The sequence below is a fragment of the Natator depressus genome, chromosome 14 (genome assembly GCF_965152275.1).
Source record: "Natator depressus isolate rNatDep1 chromosome 14, rNatDep2.hap1, whole genome shotgun sequence".
Lineage (NCBI taxonomy): Eukaryota > Metazoa > Chordata > Testudines > Cheloniidae > Natator > Natator depressus.
In genome coordinates, this window is record NC_134247.1 from 16,587,344 (window position 1) to 16,602,968 (window position 15,625).

The 15,625-nt window shown below is 47.6% G+C and overlaps 1 protein-coding gene across 4 annotated transcripts in view; it reads right to left on the minus strand.

Annotated features, from left to right (window-relative positions):
- The window catches only part of CYGB (cytoglobin), a 49,162-nt gene that overhangs the window by 5,330 nt on the left and 28,207 nt on the right, over positions 1-15,625 (minus strand). Inside the window, exon 4 of one of the 4 annotated variants that reach the window (XM_074971505.1) lies at positions 5,837-6,345. The exons of 2 other annotated variants lie outside the window; for them this stretch is intronic. In XM_074971505.1, coding sequence (XP_074827606.1) covers positions 6,145-6,345 — 201 coding nt within the window. In that variant the 3' untranslated portion in view covers positions 5,837-6,144. Of the gene's footprint in view, positions 1-5,836; positions 6,346-15,625 lie in introns of those variants that run through there. One more of the 4 variants, XM_074971508.1, reaches the window with a different exon arrangement.

Genomic DNA, 15,625 nt, shown 5'->3' on the forward strand with positions numbered 1-15,625 from the left:
AACAGACACTATTTCAACTTAACGTAATGTGTTCATCCCATGTTGGCACACACTTATACTGGGCTGACTGCAAGGGAGGTGGGGGGGACGGGTGTCCCTGCAGTCTTAATACAGAGCAAGTCCCTTCCATGGAAAAAAAACATAGGGCACAGGCACAGATTCTCAGCAGGTTGTAAAGTGTCACCGCTCTATTGCTGGATCTATGATGATTTATGCCAGCTGAGGCTCTGCCCCATTGTGGTTCTAGGTGGTGACTTGAATCAGCCTGGAAGAAATCTAACTTAGAGTTCACAACTTCTTTTCCTCCTCTAACAGGTGAGATTTTCAAAAGTCCCTCAAGTCAGCAGGACTCGTGCTCCGAACTGACTTAAGAGCATTTAAAAATCCCACCTCCGGCAAATATGTGATCCAATGGCTAAGAGGTAGACTGGGAGTTAAGACACCTGGGTTCTATTCCTGGCTCTGCCACTGACTTGCTGGATGACCTTGGTCAAATCACTTCACCTGTCTGAGCCTCTGTTTCTCTATTTGACTTGCAAGCTCTTTGGGGCAGAGACAGTCTCTCACTGTATCTGTGCAGCATCTAACACAATGGGCTGACAACTTCTGTTGAGACCTCCAGATGCTACTATAATATAATGGGTGGCTTGCAACTCCTGGCACTTCATTGATGGTTGGAAGATGTTTGCCCCAAGACCCCTGTTGCAGGCATATAATGAAAAGCTCACATCAGGAGCTTTGGTCGGTTCCTTCCATTCTGCAGTGTGCCAAGTACTCGTTTCCATACTTAAATATTAGTCTAAAAGAATGGTCCAATTAGTGTCTGTCCTTGCTAAACTATTAAATGATTTTTGCCAGCATGCTAGCCTAAGCCTAAGATTTTAGGCTCCAGGTTCATATGTGGGAAGCTAACCATGTGGCCTGACTTTCAGAAGAGCTCCTAGCATCCTTCCCCCAACCCCCAGTAGTCAATAGCATTGTTGAAAATTGGACATCTTATTTAGGCAACTCAATGTGGACTTCAGAGCCTAACTTTGGACACTTAGTTTTTAAAATCTTGGCTGTAGTGTTTTAAGACACTGGGTGGTCTGGCTGTGACCTCCCAGGTGCTGGTTTGATGCTGGTGTAATTCCAGTGTTTTCAGAGCGACTCCTAATTTTCAGCAGTGTATGAGGGCTCAGAATCAGGCCTAGAAGGCTGAATGCAATAGCCATGCCTTGGAATCAGTCTGACAGCACTTCTTAAACCCCAGTTCAGTTCCATGCTCCCTGAATGGGAAGCTTTCCTGAGTTGGGGCCTTAGATTGTAACCTCCTTTGGGTGGTATCTCTTTGTTTTGTGCAGGGCTCAGCACTTTACTAGTAGTAATTGAGTGCATTGCCAGTGGTCCCAATGGAGGGACCAGATGTTACTGGTTCATCGATCTGACCTTTTGTACTGCTGGAAGGAAAAGGATAGAAGCAATGGTAGAAGGGAGATGGTGAAAAGACAAAAGGGAGGGGGGCCATGGCAGAAGCTCAGGTACTACAGTGATGGGTGGCAGAATAAAGACCTTAGAGGAAAATGATAGTGAAGAAGAGAGAGAACTGGAAAAATACAGAAATAAAAGGACAGAAGAAGGAAACAGAAGCCAAGGTAGAAATAAATGAAATTTATGGATTCTAAGGCCAGAAGGGACCATCATGATCATCAAGTCTGGTCTCCTGTATGACAGAGGTCATAGAACTTCCCCCAAATAATTCCTAGAGCAGGTGTTTTAGAATAAACCATCCAATCTTGCTTTTTTAAATGGCCTGGGATGGAGAATCCACCATGACCCTTAGTAAATTGTTCTAATGGTTAATTACTCACTGTTTTTTTTTAAAAAAAAAAGCCTTATTTCCATTCACTTATGGCAGCAGAATCCATCCTCTTGGCATTGTCCTTCCTCATTAGAGCGGAGAAGACACTGGGTTCTAATTGAAAGGTCTCCAGGTAAGTCTAGACTGCAAAGAAAACCCCCTGGCCCTGCATTTCAGCACCTGGGTCAGTTGTCTCAGGCTGTGGAACTAAAAATAGCCAGGTACATGTTCCTCCTTGGGTTGGAGCCCAGGTTCTGATGCTGGATGAGAAAGGAGAGTCTCTGTGCTCGCAATCCAGCCCACATGGGAATGCCCACACTGTTCTCCATAGCCCTCCAGCCCCAGCCCAAGCCAGTTGACCCTGGCTCTGAGCCTCGGTACTGCGGGTTTTTCTTTGTGGTATAGACATAGCCTCAGTGGGCTAACCACAAAGTATGGTGGGAATGAGAAATGTGCAGGCAGTCCACAATATTGGTCACATCTCACTACAAACCCATGCCCATTCTTCCAGCTAGGTGAACTCTCTGAGCAATGATGGGGGGCCCATTTTCCAGTGATGACAGATTAGGAATAGTTATCTATCTACCGAGCCACAGAGACACTCAATGACTTGCCCAAGGAAGCTTGTAGTGGAGCAGGGCCCTGAACCCAGGTCTAAAGTCCCAGGCTAGCACTCTGCCCACTAGGCCATCCTTCCCGCCCCCCCCCCCCCCACTCTTTGGAATAGGCCATTAAATCAAGAGCCACCTTCATACCGAGAACACCAAGAAATTTCCTCTATATGATGTTCTTTGGCAAAAAATAGCCAGTTGATTGTAACCACTAACTGTGGAAGTCAGGGGTAGGCCTGGAGTATGGCACACGTTCATGAAAATTCACCCAAACTAACCAGGCATTGCTGAACAGGACTAGGGGATGTGCAAACCCCCTGCTGATGAGCTCTGGTGAGGCAGAGCTGCCAGCCATTGGGCCCTATTCTGAAGACTCAGCAGTGAGCGCTTCTCTGCTGGGAGTGGAGGGCTCCCCTCCAAGCTCTCACAAGTACTTTCAAGTGCTTGCTGTTCCAGTAATAATAATAATAATGCCTCTGTTGTACTTTTCATCCCAAGTGTTTTCTCAATGAGGGGCTACACAGACTCTTTAGGGCCATTTCTTCCTGCATGTTTGCACAGGGCCTGGCACACTAGGGCCTCTGGGTGCTATTGTAATAAAACAATAACAAATGATATTCTCCCCATTTTACAGTCAGGGAAAGGTCTCTCTGGTCCAAATCTTTTTCTGTCTTATTTCTCAGTTTGTTTTTAAATCTCATTCCATTTACAAATGTTTCCCTCTTGTATTCCCATTGTTCTCCTCTCTGTGTAGTTTCTTCCCATTCCCTTTTTCAAAATAGCTTTTTCTTGAATCTGTGATGAAGGGAGGCGCTAGGACCCAGGCAGGGAGCTGAGGCTCACTGACGGAGGCCGGCTACCTAGCAGACTGTTTCTGCACCAAACTCTGAAGTATTCATAATTCATTGGAATTGGATTTTTGGGGGCTCACTGAGCTGTTTGCGGCTATTAAGCGTGGAACTTGGAAGTCGTTCTAGCAGCTCTGAGCTGAGCAGCATGTGGCCTAATCTCTCCACGCAGGCACAGGCACGAGGAACTGTTGCAGCACCAGCCTGGCGGGAGGCTGGTTCTGCACTGTGGCTGCAGAGGAGAAGTCTTTGCCCTCTCTGTTTTACAGGCTCTCAAATGCCGCCATGGCTGCTGAGGTAACTTTACTGCTGGAATGCATTCAAATGGCAGACTATGCCTAGGGCAACAGGGCCCCATGAACTGCTGAAACAAGTAGTGTCATAGCAGCATTGACCCTCCCAGCCCTTGCGCAATGCACGGCAGGGAGAGCAAAGCGGTCGCTTGCCAGTGGTGCTATGTGGGCCCAAGAAAGGTTAAACCCCGGCACGGCTTCTGCACTGAGGGGATGCAAGTCTCAGGACTCCTACATTCTCCCTCACTTGCACTCAAGTACACCAAGCTTTTGCCGGCAAGGAGGATAGTCAGCTAGGCATTTAGGCCCCACTCGAGCTACTAGGCCTCAGTAACGTGGCAGCCTAGTATCCCCCTGTGCTCCTTTTCCTGCTCTTCACTCTTTAACCTGCGCTTATACCCACAGCACTCCACATCTGCAGGGTTGAGCTGGGAGGGGACAATGTGTCTGCAGGTTGATCCTGTCCTAGCCACTGGGGAGATCTCATTAAGGAGAGCTCAATGCGGCTCACAAAGGAAGGGGAACCTGTTTAGTTTTGGGGTATGATTATAGAGGGCCAGGCTCGGGCCCTCTATCTCTGGCTGGAGATTTGGGGCCTGTGCATAACTTGTGGGAGGCTGAGTGGTGGCCGGGGTTATTTGCAGGAGAGCGTTGGGGAGAGCCCTGTATGTTAGCTCTAGAAATGAACAAAAGGATGACCGTAGCACGATACTAAAGGGGTCCTTTAGGGAAAAATAACTTCCCACTCAGCAGTCCCTCATATTACTAACACACAAATGTCCCTCCCCACCCCACACTTCCTGTTATCCCTTTTCTTGTGGTGTAGTAGGTTAGTGACTTTGGGAGCTGGGCCTAGTTCCCCACTCTTACACCAGTTTGCTGCTGTAACTCCATTAAGTTACCTTAGTGTAAAGCTGATGTAGGGCAGTGGTGGGTTCTTTGCATGGTAACCCCACAGCTTTCCAGGCTGCTGTTGATCCTGGTGCCTTTCATTTTGTTTCAAATTGCCCAACACTTCCTTTTTGTGAATGTCCTGCCGGCGCTAGTCCATCAGCCCCACAGACTGAATCGATCTTTGTCTAGGGAGCAGATGCAACCACAGTGCAAGCTACCACCAGGTCACCCCACCATGGTGCCTCTAGCCCTGTCTGGGAGGAAGCCCTGAAAGGCATGAACAGGTTAGCCCAGTCTCCACACTGAGCCAACGCTCATTTTTGGTCACTCTGCTAGACTATTAGGGATGGGGCTTGTGTGCGTCAGACATTGGAAAGGCAGCGTGATCTAGCAGACTAAGGCCAGGCCTAAACTCGGAAGTTAAGTTGGCTCAGCTACATTGCTCAGGGGAGTGAAAGTCCAACCCTGCCTGAGCAATGTAGTTAAGCTGACCTAAGCTCTGGTGTAGACAGGTCGACAGAAGAATTTTTGCATCAACCTAGCTACCACATCTTGGGGAAGCAGATTAACGACAGTGATGGGCGAACCCCTCCTATCGCTGTAATGAGTGTTTACCTGCTATAGTGTTTCAAGCATAGACAAGCCCTAAGATACTGGAGCTCTTGGGTTCTCATTCTTTCTCTGCCACTGATTTGCTGTGTGGCCTGGGGCTAGTCTTTCTCCCAGTAGCAATGAGGGTACGCAGAGGTCTTCCGGGGGTACCTCAACTCATTTGCCTAGTTTTACAACAGGCTACAGAAAAAGCACTAGCGAAGTCAGCACAAACTAAAATTTCATGCCGACAATGACTTGTTTATACTGCTCTATAGACTATACAATGAAATGTAAGTACAATCTTTATATTCCAATTGATTTTTTTTTATAATGGTAAAAATGAGGAAGTCAGCAATTTGTCAGTAATAGTGTGGACACTTTTTTGTATTTTTATATCTGACTTTTGTAAGGAAGTAGTTTAAGTGAGGTGACACTTGGACAAATCAGACTCCTGAAAAGGGGTATAGTAGTCCAAAAGGTTGAGCGCCACTGTTGCAAGGGACCCGTTCAGTTCTCATTGAAATGAACTAAAGACTTCCATTTATTTCAATGGGAGTTGGCCAAGGTGCTAAGGGATGAAGATACTTCAGGGAGTGGCAGAGCCTTGCAGTGTAATTAAACTCTGAACTAGCAGGGTTGAGGATTGGAGAGGAGCACAGTAGGGTAGCTGTGCTAGGTAAATTTAAACCAAGACTCTTTAAATCTAGCAGCCACCTTATATTTATCACCAGTATGAAAGAAACCAGGAAGAGTCTGTTGAGGATAATGGGTTTGATTGGTTTATCGATGGAAGGTACAAGTTCAGTTTAATGACACAATTTTGTCCTGTTACAAACATACTAAAAACCTACAAAAAGAAAAATTACATCCATAGTACACTAAACGGCATGTAGAAAAAAAGCACATGAGCTCCGATAACACGTACATGAACAGTACCCATTATAGTATTCTTAACACTGAAGACACAGAATTACATCTGACCAAATGGGTTCACAAGTGCAGGTCACCGTGGGACCAGCTAAGGACACACTGACAGACAACTTTAGCTATGGAAAATAGTATCGTTACAGGTCGTTAAATATTTCAGACCCACACTTATTTATCCCACGCTTTCTTTTTAAAGCTGGTCGAAGCTTTTTTTTGCACTCTCTTGTCTGAGCATCCAACCTTCTTCTGACACCGCCTGTGTTGACCATGGCAACACCTGCACCGATACCAACACAACCGCACAGCTTCACTACAGCAGTGAGTAGGGAGGACATGCTCTGGAGGGGAAATTCAGGTCCATTTCAGTCAATGGGAATTCCGCCATAGATTTCAATGAACCTAAGATCTCCTTGATCCAAAAATAAAAAAACCAAACTACAGCAGGATTCTACTGTAACAGTCTGAATGTGGCCATATCGCTATTGTAAGCTGCAGGCTTTGGCCCTTGAGTATAGCCTGTAGAGTAGGGCTGAGAGTTTTGTAAGATCCCTAAGGGATTTGGTGTCCTGGTCTTAGCTGGCTCTGAAATCTGTGTTTTCAAAAGCAAATCTCATAGGGTGGGGAGACCGGGTAGATGGGACCTTTGCCTTGTCCACTTCCTATGCAGCATGTTTTTTGTTCCCCCAGCACCTAATTTCTAGATCCTCATCATTCATCCTGGGATAAGCCATAGGCTGCAAAACCTTTCATGTCCAGGTCCCCAGTTTGCACTGACGTGAACTAGACTCCCTCTGAAGGTTCTTTGGCAGCCTGTGCAAAAGGAATGGGTGGTATCGCCTCCATTGGGAGAGGACAGGACTTCATGTGCGAGATACCACCCTGTATAGTGGGCACCACTTGCTCCCTGGTTTGTACCCAAATTGTTTTGGGAGGTTTAAAAATGTCAGCCACAATGTTTTATACTTCTGCTACACGGGTACTACATATTCATATATCTCTATGCTCTCCCACGAACATGTATAAATGCTGAAGTTAGCATGCAGGTATTCTATTTAGCTTTCATACAGAAACTCCTCTGTAGCTATAAAAAATGTGTGTGTATATAGGCTACAAATAAATACAGATGACATCCATATGCGGGCTATCTGTTGTGTTTGATCATTGCTCGCATGGTGCAGAACCCATCCCTGTTGAGGATTCTCTGCTCCTCTAGCTTCCTTCCTCAATAGCCCCATAATGAGGGATGAGGCTGGGCAGCTCAGTTTTCCGGCAACAACACTGATGCATGAAGGAGAAGAACTGAAGGCCATTGCCAGGGCTTGTACGGGGCAGCAGATGGGGCAGAGGCAGTTTTGAGATAATAAAAGGAGCATGAACTGCCTCTATTGAGTTAGGACATACAGGGGCATCATAGAAACAGCACCCCTGGAACAGGTGGCTGGTGTGTGTACCTTGAGTGGGGCACACGGTGAGGAGTTCAAACCTGAGGGTTAGACTGCTAAGTCACCCTCTCTACCCATGTCACTCATGTACTGGGTTTTGTTAGTCAGGGCACGCTCACTCTATGGAGTCAAGGTTACACCACGGCAGAGTCCTAAGCAAAAACTTTCAATGCGCCAAAGTCACTTCAGAGGAGCCTGAACCTCATCCACCCTGGAACAGTGTCCAAACCACCAGCCCCAAATCTCAAACCACTCTGCCGGAGCCACTGGGGAGAACAGGTTAAAAAGACAACCTAGACTGCTGCACCCCCCTGTACAGAGCCTCCATCCTGAAAAACTCTATCCCCCCTTCCCCCCCACAGCAGGAAAACATGCCAAACTGCACCAGACTCTTACCAAATACGGACCCGGGGCTGCACTAGAGGTGGGAGCTGGAAGGCCCAAGGCAGAAGTGCAAGCACAGAGGGTAACAGCTGTGCAACCCACGTGAGAGGAGAGATGAGGCTAAACAAGCCCTTTCTAGTCTGTCTGTGTAGGAAGGGAGATGAGGGAAACTGTTCTTCAAAGGATTATCAAAGCCTTTCCACTGAAAAGTGGGGCAGAAAACTGTATTGCTGAGATGGAAGGGACAGCTGAGGCGGTATTGCACTATGGAGCAGCCTGCCATTGAACCAGAAATGGATAGATATATAACCCAAAACCTAGTGTGAACGCTGTGCTGGGCATGTGCTTGATACCCTGTGTTTTCTCACTTTTACCCTTGGCCTCTGAGAAAGTGAGGCAGTCGCCTGGAAAGGGTTAAAGGTTCCCTACCTCCCCCAGCGAAGGGAAAAGCGCACACACCCTTCCCCTCTGGGAGTCAGCTTCTTCCTTGTAGGCCCAGCTACGTGACAGGCAGGGATCCTTTCCAGGCAGCTGCTCCCCTTGTCACAGCAACACTGGTACAGCTTGGCATGTCAATCAGTGGTTTTAAAGTTGAACTAAAGAGCATTTAGTGAACTGAAGTTATTGGAGCAGAGAGGATAGTGGTGAGACTTTGATGGGAGGGGAAGGACTCCAGGGACCCGGTAAACCAGAAGAACAGGTAGTGTCCTGGGTCTGGTAGACATGGCCATGCTGTGAAGGGACAGGAAGACTCAGATGGGGGATAGCAGAGGAATGCAAAGGAGACCTGATCCCAAGTTCAATGGGATGCTCTCTGTTGACGTCTGTGGGGTTTGGAGCAGGCTGTAAGATCCTGAATTGGCTACCCTTACAATGAATAATACCTTATTGTGCAAGTAGACTCCCAGATTTCTATAGACTAATCTGAGTGAGATACTCTTTGCCATAGGCCCAGATTCTGCTACCCCTACTTATGTGGGCTTAGGCAACTTCATCATTAATTCAAACCGAAGTATATTCAGCCTGCATTTGCTTTGGAACATGCCTTCGTAACAGGCGGCTTGTAGACAAGCCAAGAAGCAATGTACTGCACATCCACTGGGCAGGGGAAGATGGAGCTGGAGATAAATGAAGTCCAGTTTCCGAGAATCTCCATTTCAAAATTTTGGATGATGGTGAGAAGAGACCATTTGGGATACGAAACAGAGCTGTCGGGAACATGCAGCAGCTGTGTGTGTGCGCGTATGTTTGTGCATGCAAGAGAAAACCACGTTCAGAGCCAAGACCGGTTCTTCCCTTCTGCTCTCCCTCACAGCCTTTCTCATTCCTGTCTTGCTCAGGAATTATTTCCCGTCCAATGTTCAACTTGGTTTTGTCTCTTCTCTGATGAGATTTTCCTGATCTAAGCAAGCCCTGTTCTGTTTCGGGGGTGGAGAGGGGGTGTTGACTTTATCTGTGTCTATTCTCTGGCATGGCCCCATTCATTCTACTTCCTACAGTGCTGGTAAAAATAAACATGTTTTTGTTTGCATGTATTTGAGTGGCCTGCGATTTGGCTTATTGGGTGGATCCTCCAGGGACAGCAGCTGTGCACAGCTGGATGGTATTAAGAAAAATGTATCTTAAAAAAAATACGCCAAGTTGTGCTGTGTCTTTCTAATGTGATTGCTGCGCTGAGTTCCAGACGCTACAGACAATCTGCTCAGGACACAAAATACCAACATTTTTGAGTGTCCACTAATTCTGGGTGTCACAGTTTCCTGGTGGGGGACAGCTTGAACCACACGAATACCTAACTTGACTTCAGCTGGAGTTGTGGGTGCTCAGCGCCTTTGAAAATCAGCCCTGGGTGTCTCCCGTTGGCCATCAAGAAACCGAGGCCCCCAGACTGATTGTGCGCTTGAACCTTGTGGCTTTTGTCCATCTCCCATGCCAGACTTTTCCAATGAATTCCATACCTCCACAGTCACAATCCTCCGGGCCTTTCATAGCCAAGCTCACGCCCACTGACCTGGCTTTCTGTTGATTTCAATGGCTGTTGTGTCAGGACCAAAGTCCTAGCTCCAAATCTAGCCTTGGAGTAAGTGACCCTGACTGGATTTAAGTCAGTGGAGTTGCACCCAATTACACCAAGGGGGAATTTGGTCCATTACGTCTTATGGAGAGAAAAGGTCTGATGGGGGTGGGTAATTCCCTCAAGGAGACAATGATTGAAAACACATATTTACTAACTCACCTTACTCATAGACTGTAACAACACCTAGCACATAATGGGCCAGCTGTAAATCAGCATTGCTCTGTAGAAGTATGTGAAGCTATGCTGATTTACATCACCTGAGGATCCGGTCCACTGTCTGCACAGCACTTAGATAACATGAGCTAATTGATTGCGGTTTCTGCTTCTAGAATACCTTCCAGGCAAGGATTGCAAAGGATTTGCAAAAATTAATGCATTAACCCACGCTACACTCCTGGGGGCTAGGTAGACGACATCTGAAATCACCTGTTAGATACTTATCCTTGCCCTTGCACGGGAATAAACTCAATGAATTAACAGCTTTTTTCCCCCATTTGTAATTAATATGGTCCTAGCTATGAAATGACCCAGCTGCAAACTTAGCTGACAGGTGGAACACGTCCCTGAAGTTTATACAAATGGCTAGCAGCTGAATAGACATTCAGATGTTAGCTGTTGAGATGTTTGTGCACATACAGGGTATTAATTCTCTAAATCAAGCCCCTTATGTTTCAAGTGACCCTGCATTGTTCTTAATTATAAATCCATGTTCCTGTGGGTTTTTTTTAAATCCTTTAATCTTATAACAGCCTCCACACTGGGGATTTATGACCATCTGGGGTTCAGATACTCTAGTGACAGAGATCAGACAAGTACCTGGAAAGACAGGTAGGCAGGTCAGATGGTTATTTCTATCCAACTGGTCATTTATCCCCAGGAAATACCCTCTACTAGGGCCATTAATGGTTAGACACACACTGTCTGGAAGGGTATCTCTTAACGTATCCGTTCTGCCTTTGTGCTCTGGAGGAAAGAGCTGCAAAGCAAGAGTGGTTGCAGCTCTGCACTGTCCATGAGAGAGGCACCAAGCAAAACGACTCATGGGGCTATGTTCATTCTAGGCATGGGTTTGATTCACAAAGTTCAGCTCTAGAAGGGGATACGAATCCAGAGCATCCCACACCTGGGGGTTCCGCCCCAATGACCTGACATGGTCCACTTTTGAGTTTGAGATCTGGCTCTAACTTCTCCAGTGCTCTGGGATGGATCAGATTTGGTGGCCTGGTGTGGACCTACTTCTAGCTATTTGATTTTTAAAGTATCCTTTGTTCCTTTCCTGGACGAATTTGTATTCTGTGTTCCTGGTTGTCAAATCTCTACCTTTCCTGAAAGGTCTGAAGGCCCCTGTGCTGGGTGTTCCCTATTAGTGCTGCAGCCAGTGAGCAGAGCCATATGTGGCAGAATGAAGCTAATCCAGGAGAGTGGGGATGATTGGGTGCTACAGTAATGGCTGCGTAAAGAGGCCAGGTGATTTATAATGTTTCACAAATGCTAGTTTACACCAGAGTCTGCAATGATCTATGATCTATATAAGCCCAAACCTTGGCTAAAATCCAGGGCTCAAAAAAGAGGGGCGGGAAAGAAATTTGTTCATAATGTTTCCATTTCTATCTTGTTTTAACTGGGCCTTGGCCCAGGGGCTGCTCTCTCCGCATCTGGATGTTATGTCGGCTCGCATTCCTTTCCTGGGCGATCCTAGAAGTCTTGTGGGGTTCTCAGTGTCTTAGGCAGCAGAGAGGGAGAAAGGTGATTGTAGGGGAAAAGGATGGGAGGAGAAAGCAACCAGCTCTGTTTAACAGAATTCAGTGGGCATGGCACACATCCCTGGCAGGATCCATTTCCTATCTGGTAGGATCAGAGTGGGGTGACCTTGAATGGGGATCTTTCTGCACCCCACACCTGGCTAGTGAACAAGGTAGAGAATCCTATTTAATATCTTTACCCCCATTAGTGCCAGGAAAGGCAGGGGCGCTCATGAAGGTGCCTAATGAAAACCCTGTGGAGGGACTCATTCGCAGCCCTGCCCCTCTTACTCTCAAGTCTCCTGAGTCGTGCAAATGCAGAGGCTGCCTATATTGTGTTTGGTTGGGAAGACTGCAATGTGCGCGTGTTGCTTTTTGGGCTTCTTACTAAGGCTGTATCTACACTACACCGATGTCAGCAAAACTTGTGTCACTCAGCGGCGTGAATCTTCCACCCCCCTGAGCGACACCGACCCAAGCGTTCGTGTGCCCCATGCTATGTTGGTGGGAGAGCTGCTCCCGCCGACATAGCTTATGCCGCTCGCAGATGTGGGTAGTTTTTTTTAGCGCCGACGAGAAAGTGCTCTCCCATCGGCACAGAGTGTCCTCACCAGGCAGCAGCAAAGCTGTATTGATCCAGCTGCAGTGCTGTACGTATAGACATGCCCTAACCTGGCCCTAGGGCAGCCAATACAGAGAGGCCAGAGCATTTCTTGCACTGAAGAAAAAAACCCTTTGAGCTATTTCAAAGAATAAATCAATCTGGCTGCTAGTGAGTGAAGTCAGGAATGTCTGGCTGCTTGCCACCCGGGGAGAAATCATTCCCTGGGAGAGTTAATGTATTTATCACAGGCTTGCCTTCCATTCAGTCTTGGAACAAACTCCCTCATTCGGCTTAATTCTCTTCAATCCGCTTGGATTTTTTTATATATATAAAAAATTGGCCTCTTGCTACCCTTAAGTCATGTCATGTCTGAAGCTAGAAAGCTGTTCTCTCTCCCCGTGCGCGGCTTGGAGAGCAGCGCAGAGCCTAAGCAGGCTCAGACCTCTGTTCCTGAGTTTCTCTTCTGCCAGCTGGGAGTAAGATAGATCAGTGGTGGGTACTGTGACATCATGGACACCGGTCTGCTAGAGTCTGGGCTGAGACTGAGCTATTCCACAGAGGCCATTGTCTAACAATCAGAGGATAATAATTCTGGGGGAGATTTTCAAAGTTCACAATAGGAAATCGGTGCCTGGTTCCCACTGACTTTTAATGAGGATTGGGCGCTGAAATGCCCTTTGTGCCTTTAAAAAATTCTCTCTGTCTCCACCAAGCTGGTGGGGATTTCAACCGTTGACTTCGAGGTAAAGGGCTCCATGCCCTAGAATACCCTGAGCCATCTTTGCTCCCAAGAGGATTGGGGGATTTGCCAGCTCTTGATGTCTTCAGATTAACACTGGCTGCCTTTCTGGAAGAGATGCTTTAGCCAAACACAAGTTATTGGGTTCAGTGCAGGTGTAACTGGGGGAAATGTAGTGGCCTGTGGTATATTGGAGGTCAGACTAGATGATCTGATGCTCTCTTCTGGCCTTAAACTCTTGAACTGATGCTCTCAGCAGAGAGACTAGGATGGAGACTGAACTGGCCTCTCTGCTCAAGACGGTGCTCTGGTAGCACGGTGCAGGGAAGTTTGCACTGCTGCTCCCTGTGCTGTCCTTTTGCAATAGATAAATACAGCAGAGGACTTCAGTCTCCAGGACTGTCTGTCCAGTACCTTCCACCAGCACTACATTTATATACGTTTTAAAGGACCCTGGGTTAGTCTCAGGTTGGCTCAAAGAGACAGTGCAGGTTCTTCGCGAGTGAGAGAGAAGGCTAAAAGAGACCTATCTGTGGGTGATAAGAGAATGTTGTTGTTTTTTTTTATCGGCAATTCTGATCAAAATCTGGGATCGGAATTTTTTGCTACCATTCTCCCCATGCATAAGAAATTCCCCCTCTTCCTTAGACAAGAAAAGGAGATGAACTTGGGGTTGGGGATAACGCCAAAAATCTGCAGAGACCCTCTTTCTGATCCGCACAATTTTCACTTGGACTCTTCAGAAACTGCACATAATGAAAACACTGGCTCAAAATGCCAGGGGGGAACATTCAGCAAGTGGAGCCATGGGTCTGATGTGTCAATCCCAGGACATCTCTATAGGCTTTTACGAAATCTCGGCATAGCCCGGGACTAAATCCAAGCCATAGTACCTAGAACTTTATGGCACTGGAATCAGACGGGTCTGACAGCACTCTGGTCACTGTACGCTCAATTAGTTTCCCCGGAGAAGGGCCTGGTTCGGGGAAGCTGGGGCTGGCTACTAGATCAGTCTGAGCTGCGGGGCGCTAAAGAGCTAGTTAACCCATTAGCCGGAAGAGTAGAAAGGCACATGGGGAGGAAGGGCAAAGGGGGAATGAGAGAGAATGGGAAAGGTGGGTAGGCCCAGGGTAAAGGGAGAGGTCTGCGCGGAGAGATCGCTTCCTTCTGGCAGAAGAGGATGGGGTTTGGATGTGTCTGCTAGCAGAGCTGCTGCACAGACGGTGAAGGGTGGTGGTTGTGGGTGACACAAATAAATGACATGATGGTGTCTGTAAACCGGAGGTGTTACAGCCATTGGTACAAGAAGACAGGAACGCAGGGCCGGGCCCTGCCCCAGAGCCTAAGAAGGATTTAGTGTCTGATCAGCTCAGCTGAGGTTAGATTCACTAGGAATCTTATTGGAATTTGCCATTTCATAGCTGCGGGATGCTGAGAAAGAAGAGAGGCACCAAGGGCTCAATCCTGCAAGATGCTGAGCACTCCAGGCCCCCTGACATCTGGATCAGGCCCACTCGTGCTTAAAGTGAATCAGGTGCTCAAGTGCTCTGCCAGATTGGGGCTAGAGGGCTCAGAACTTTGAAGGACCCAAGTCCAGACGAGCAGCTTAGAGAACTGTGTGCGACAGGGAAGTGTGGCCCCCAGCTTCCTCCATACATGACCCCCCTGCCCCAGCCCTCTGTCTCCCAAGGAATTCCAAACCTGTGGGGAAGGTTACAGAGAAACGCAATAAACAAGGGCCCACGTACAAAACATTCTGCTCCTTTCCACCCTGCTCCTCCTTGTGAGAGGTGAAGAGACTTGTGCTCTACCAGCCACGCTCGCAGAAAGGGACCCGGCCACCGCCGACGCACACGGGGAAGGATTTAACTCACAGCAGAATTACTCTCTTCTTCGTTGGTGGAAAATGGTGAGGGAACGATAAATGCCTGTTTGGTCAAACTTCATCATTGAGTTTCATGGCCTACAACATGCACCAGCAGCTCTTTATTACTCAGTATTGTGAATTACGCATCAACAGTACTCAGTCCAGGAGAAGACAGTCCCTGCCCCAAAGAGCTTCCAATCTCAATAGGACTCTTGCTCTCTGACTCGCTTGTCTACTAGCTGGTCTGCATGGGACAAACAAGGCAGAACGTGTGTGGAGTAAGTACCATCCAAGGGCAGGGTAGTTACGATAGAAGTATGATGTAGCAGCAGGCTATTTACAAAGGCAGAACAATGTACTGTGCTGGGTGAGCACCACATAACCGGTAGGGCATTTTCAAGGGAAGTCCCATGTGGTAGCAGAGTCTGTGGTACTCTGTATGCAGTGTTGTTGTAGGCATGTGAGTCCCAGGATGTTAGAGAGACAAGGCGGGTGAAGTAAAATCTCTTATTGGCCCAACTACATTACTTATCCTGTAAGTCATACAGGGAGAGGAAAGGGAGAAAGACGCGAGGGGGGGGGCAAATGGAGGAGCTGGAGGAGTGACAAAATGAGGGGAGGTGGAAGGAAAGTTAATCCACAAACTGGGTGCAGTTTTGGGGAAGTGACATCACTTCAGTTACTACTTAAAACTGTCATTTGGCTCCAGACCTGCTCAGTGCAGCCTCCTGGTATAGAGGCTGCATGGGGCCAAATCCATCCC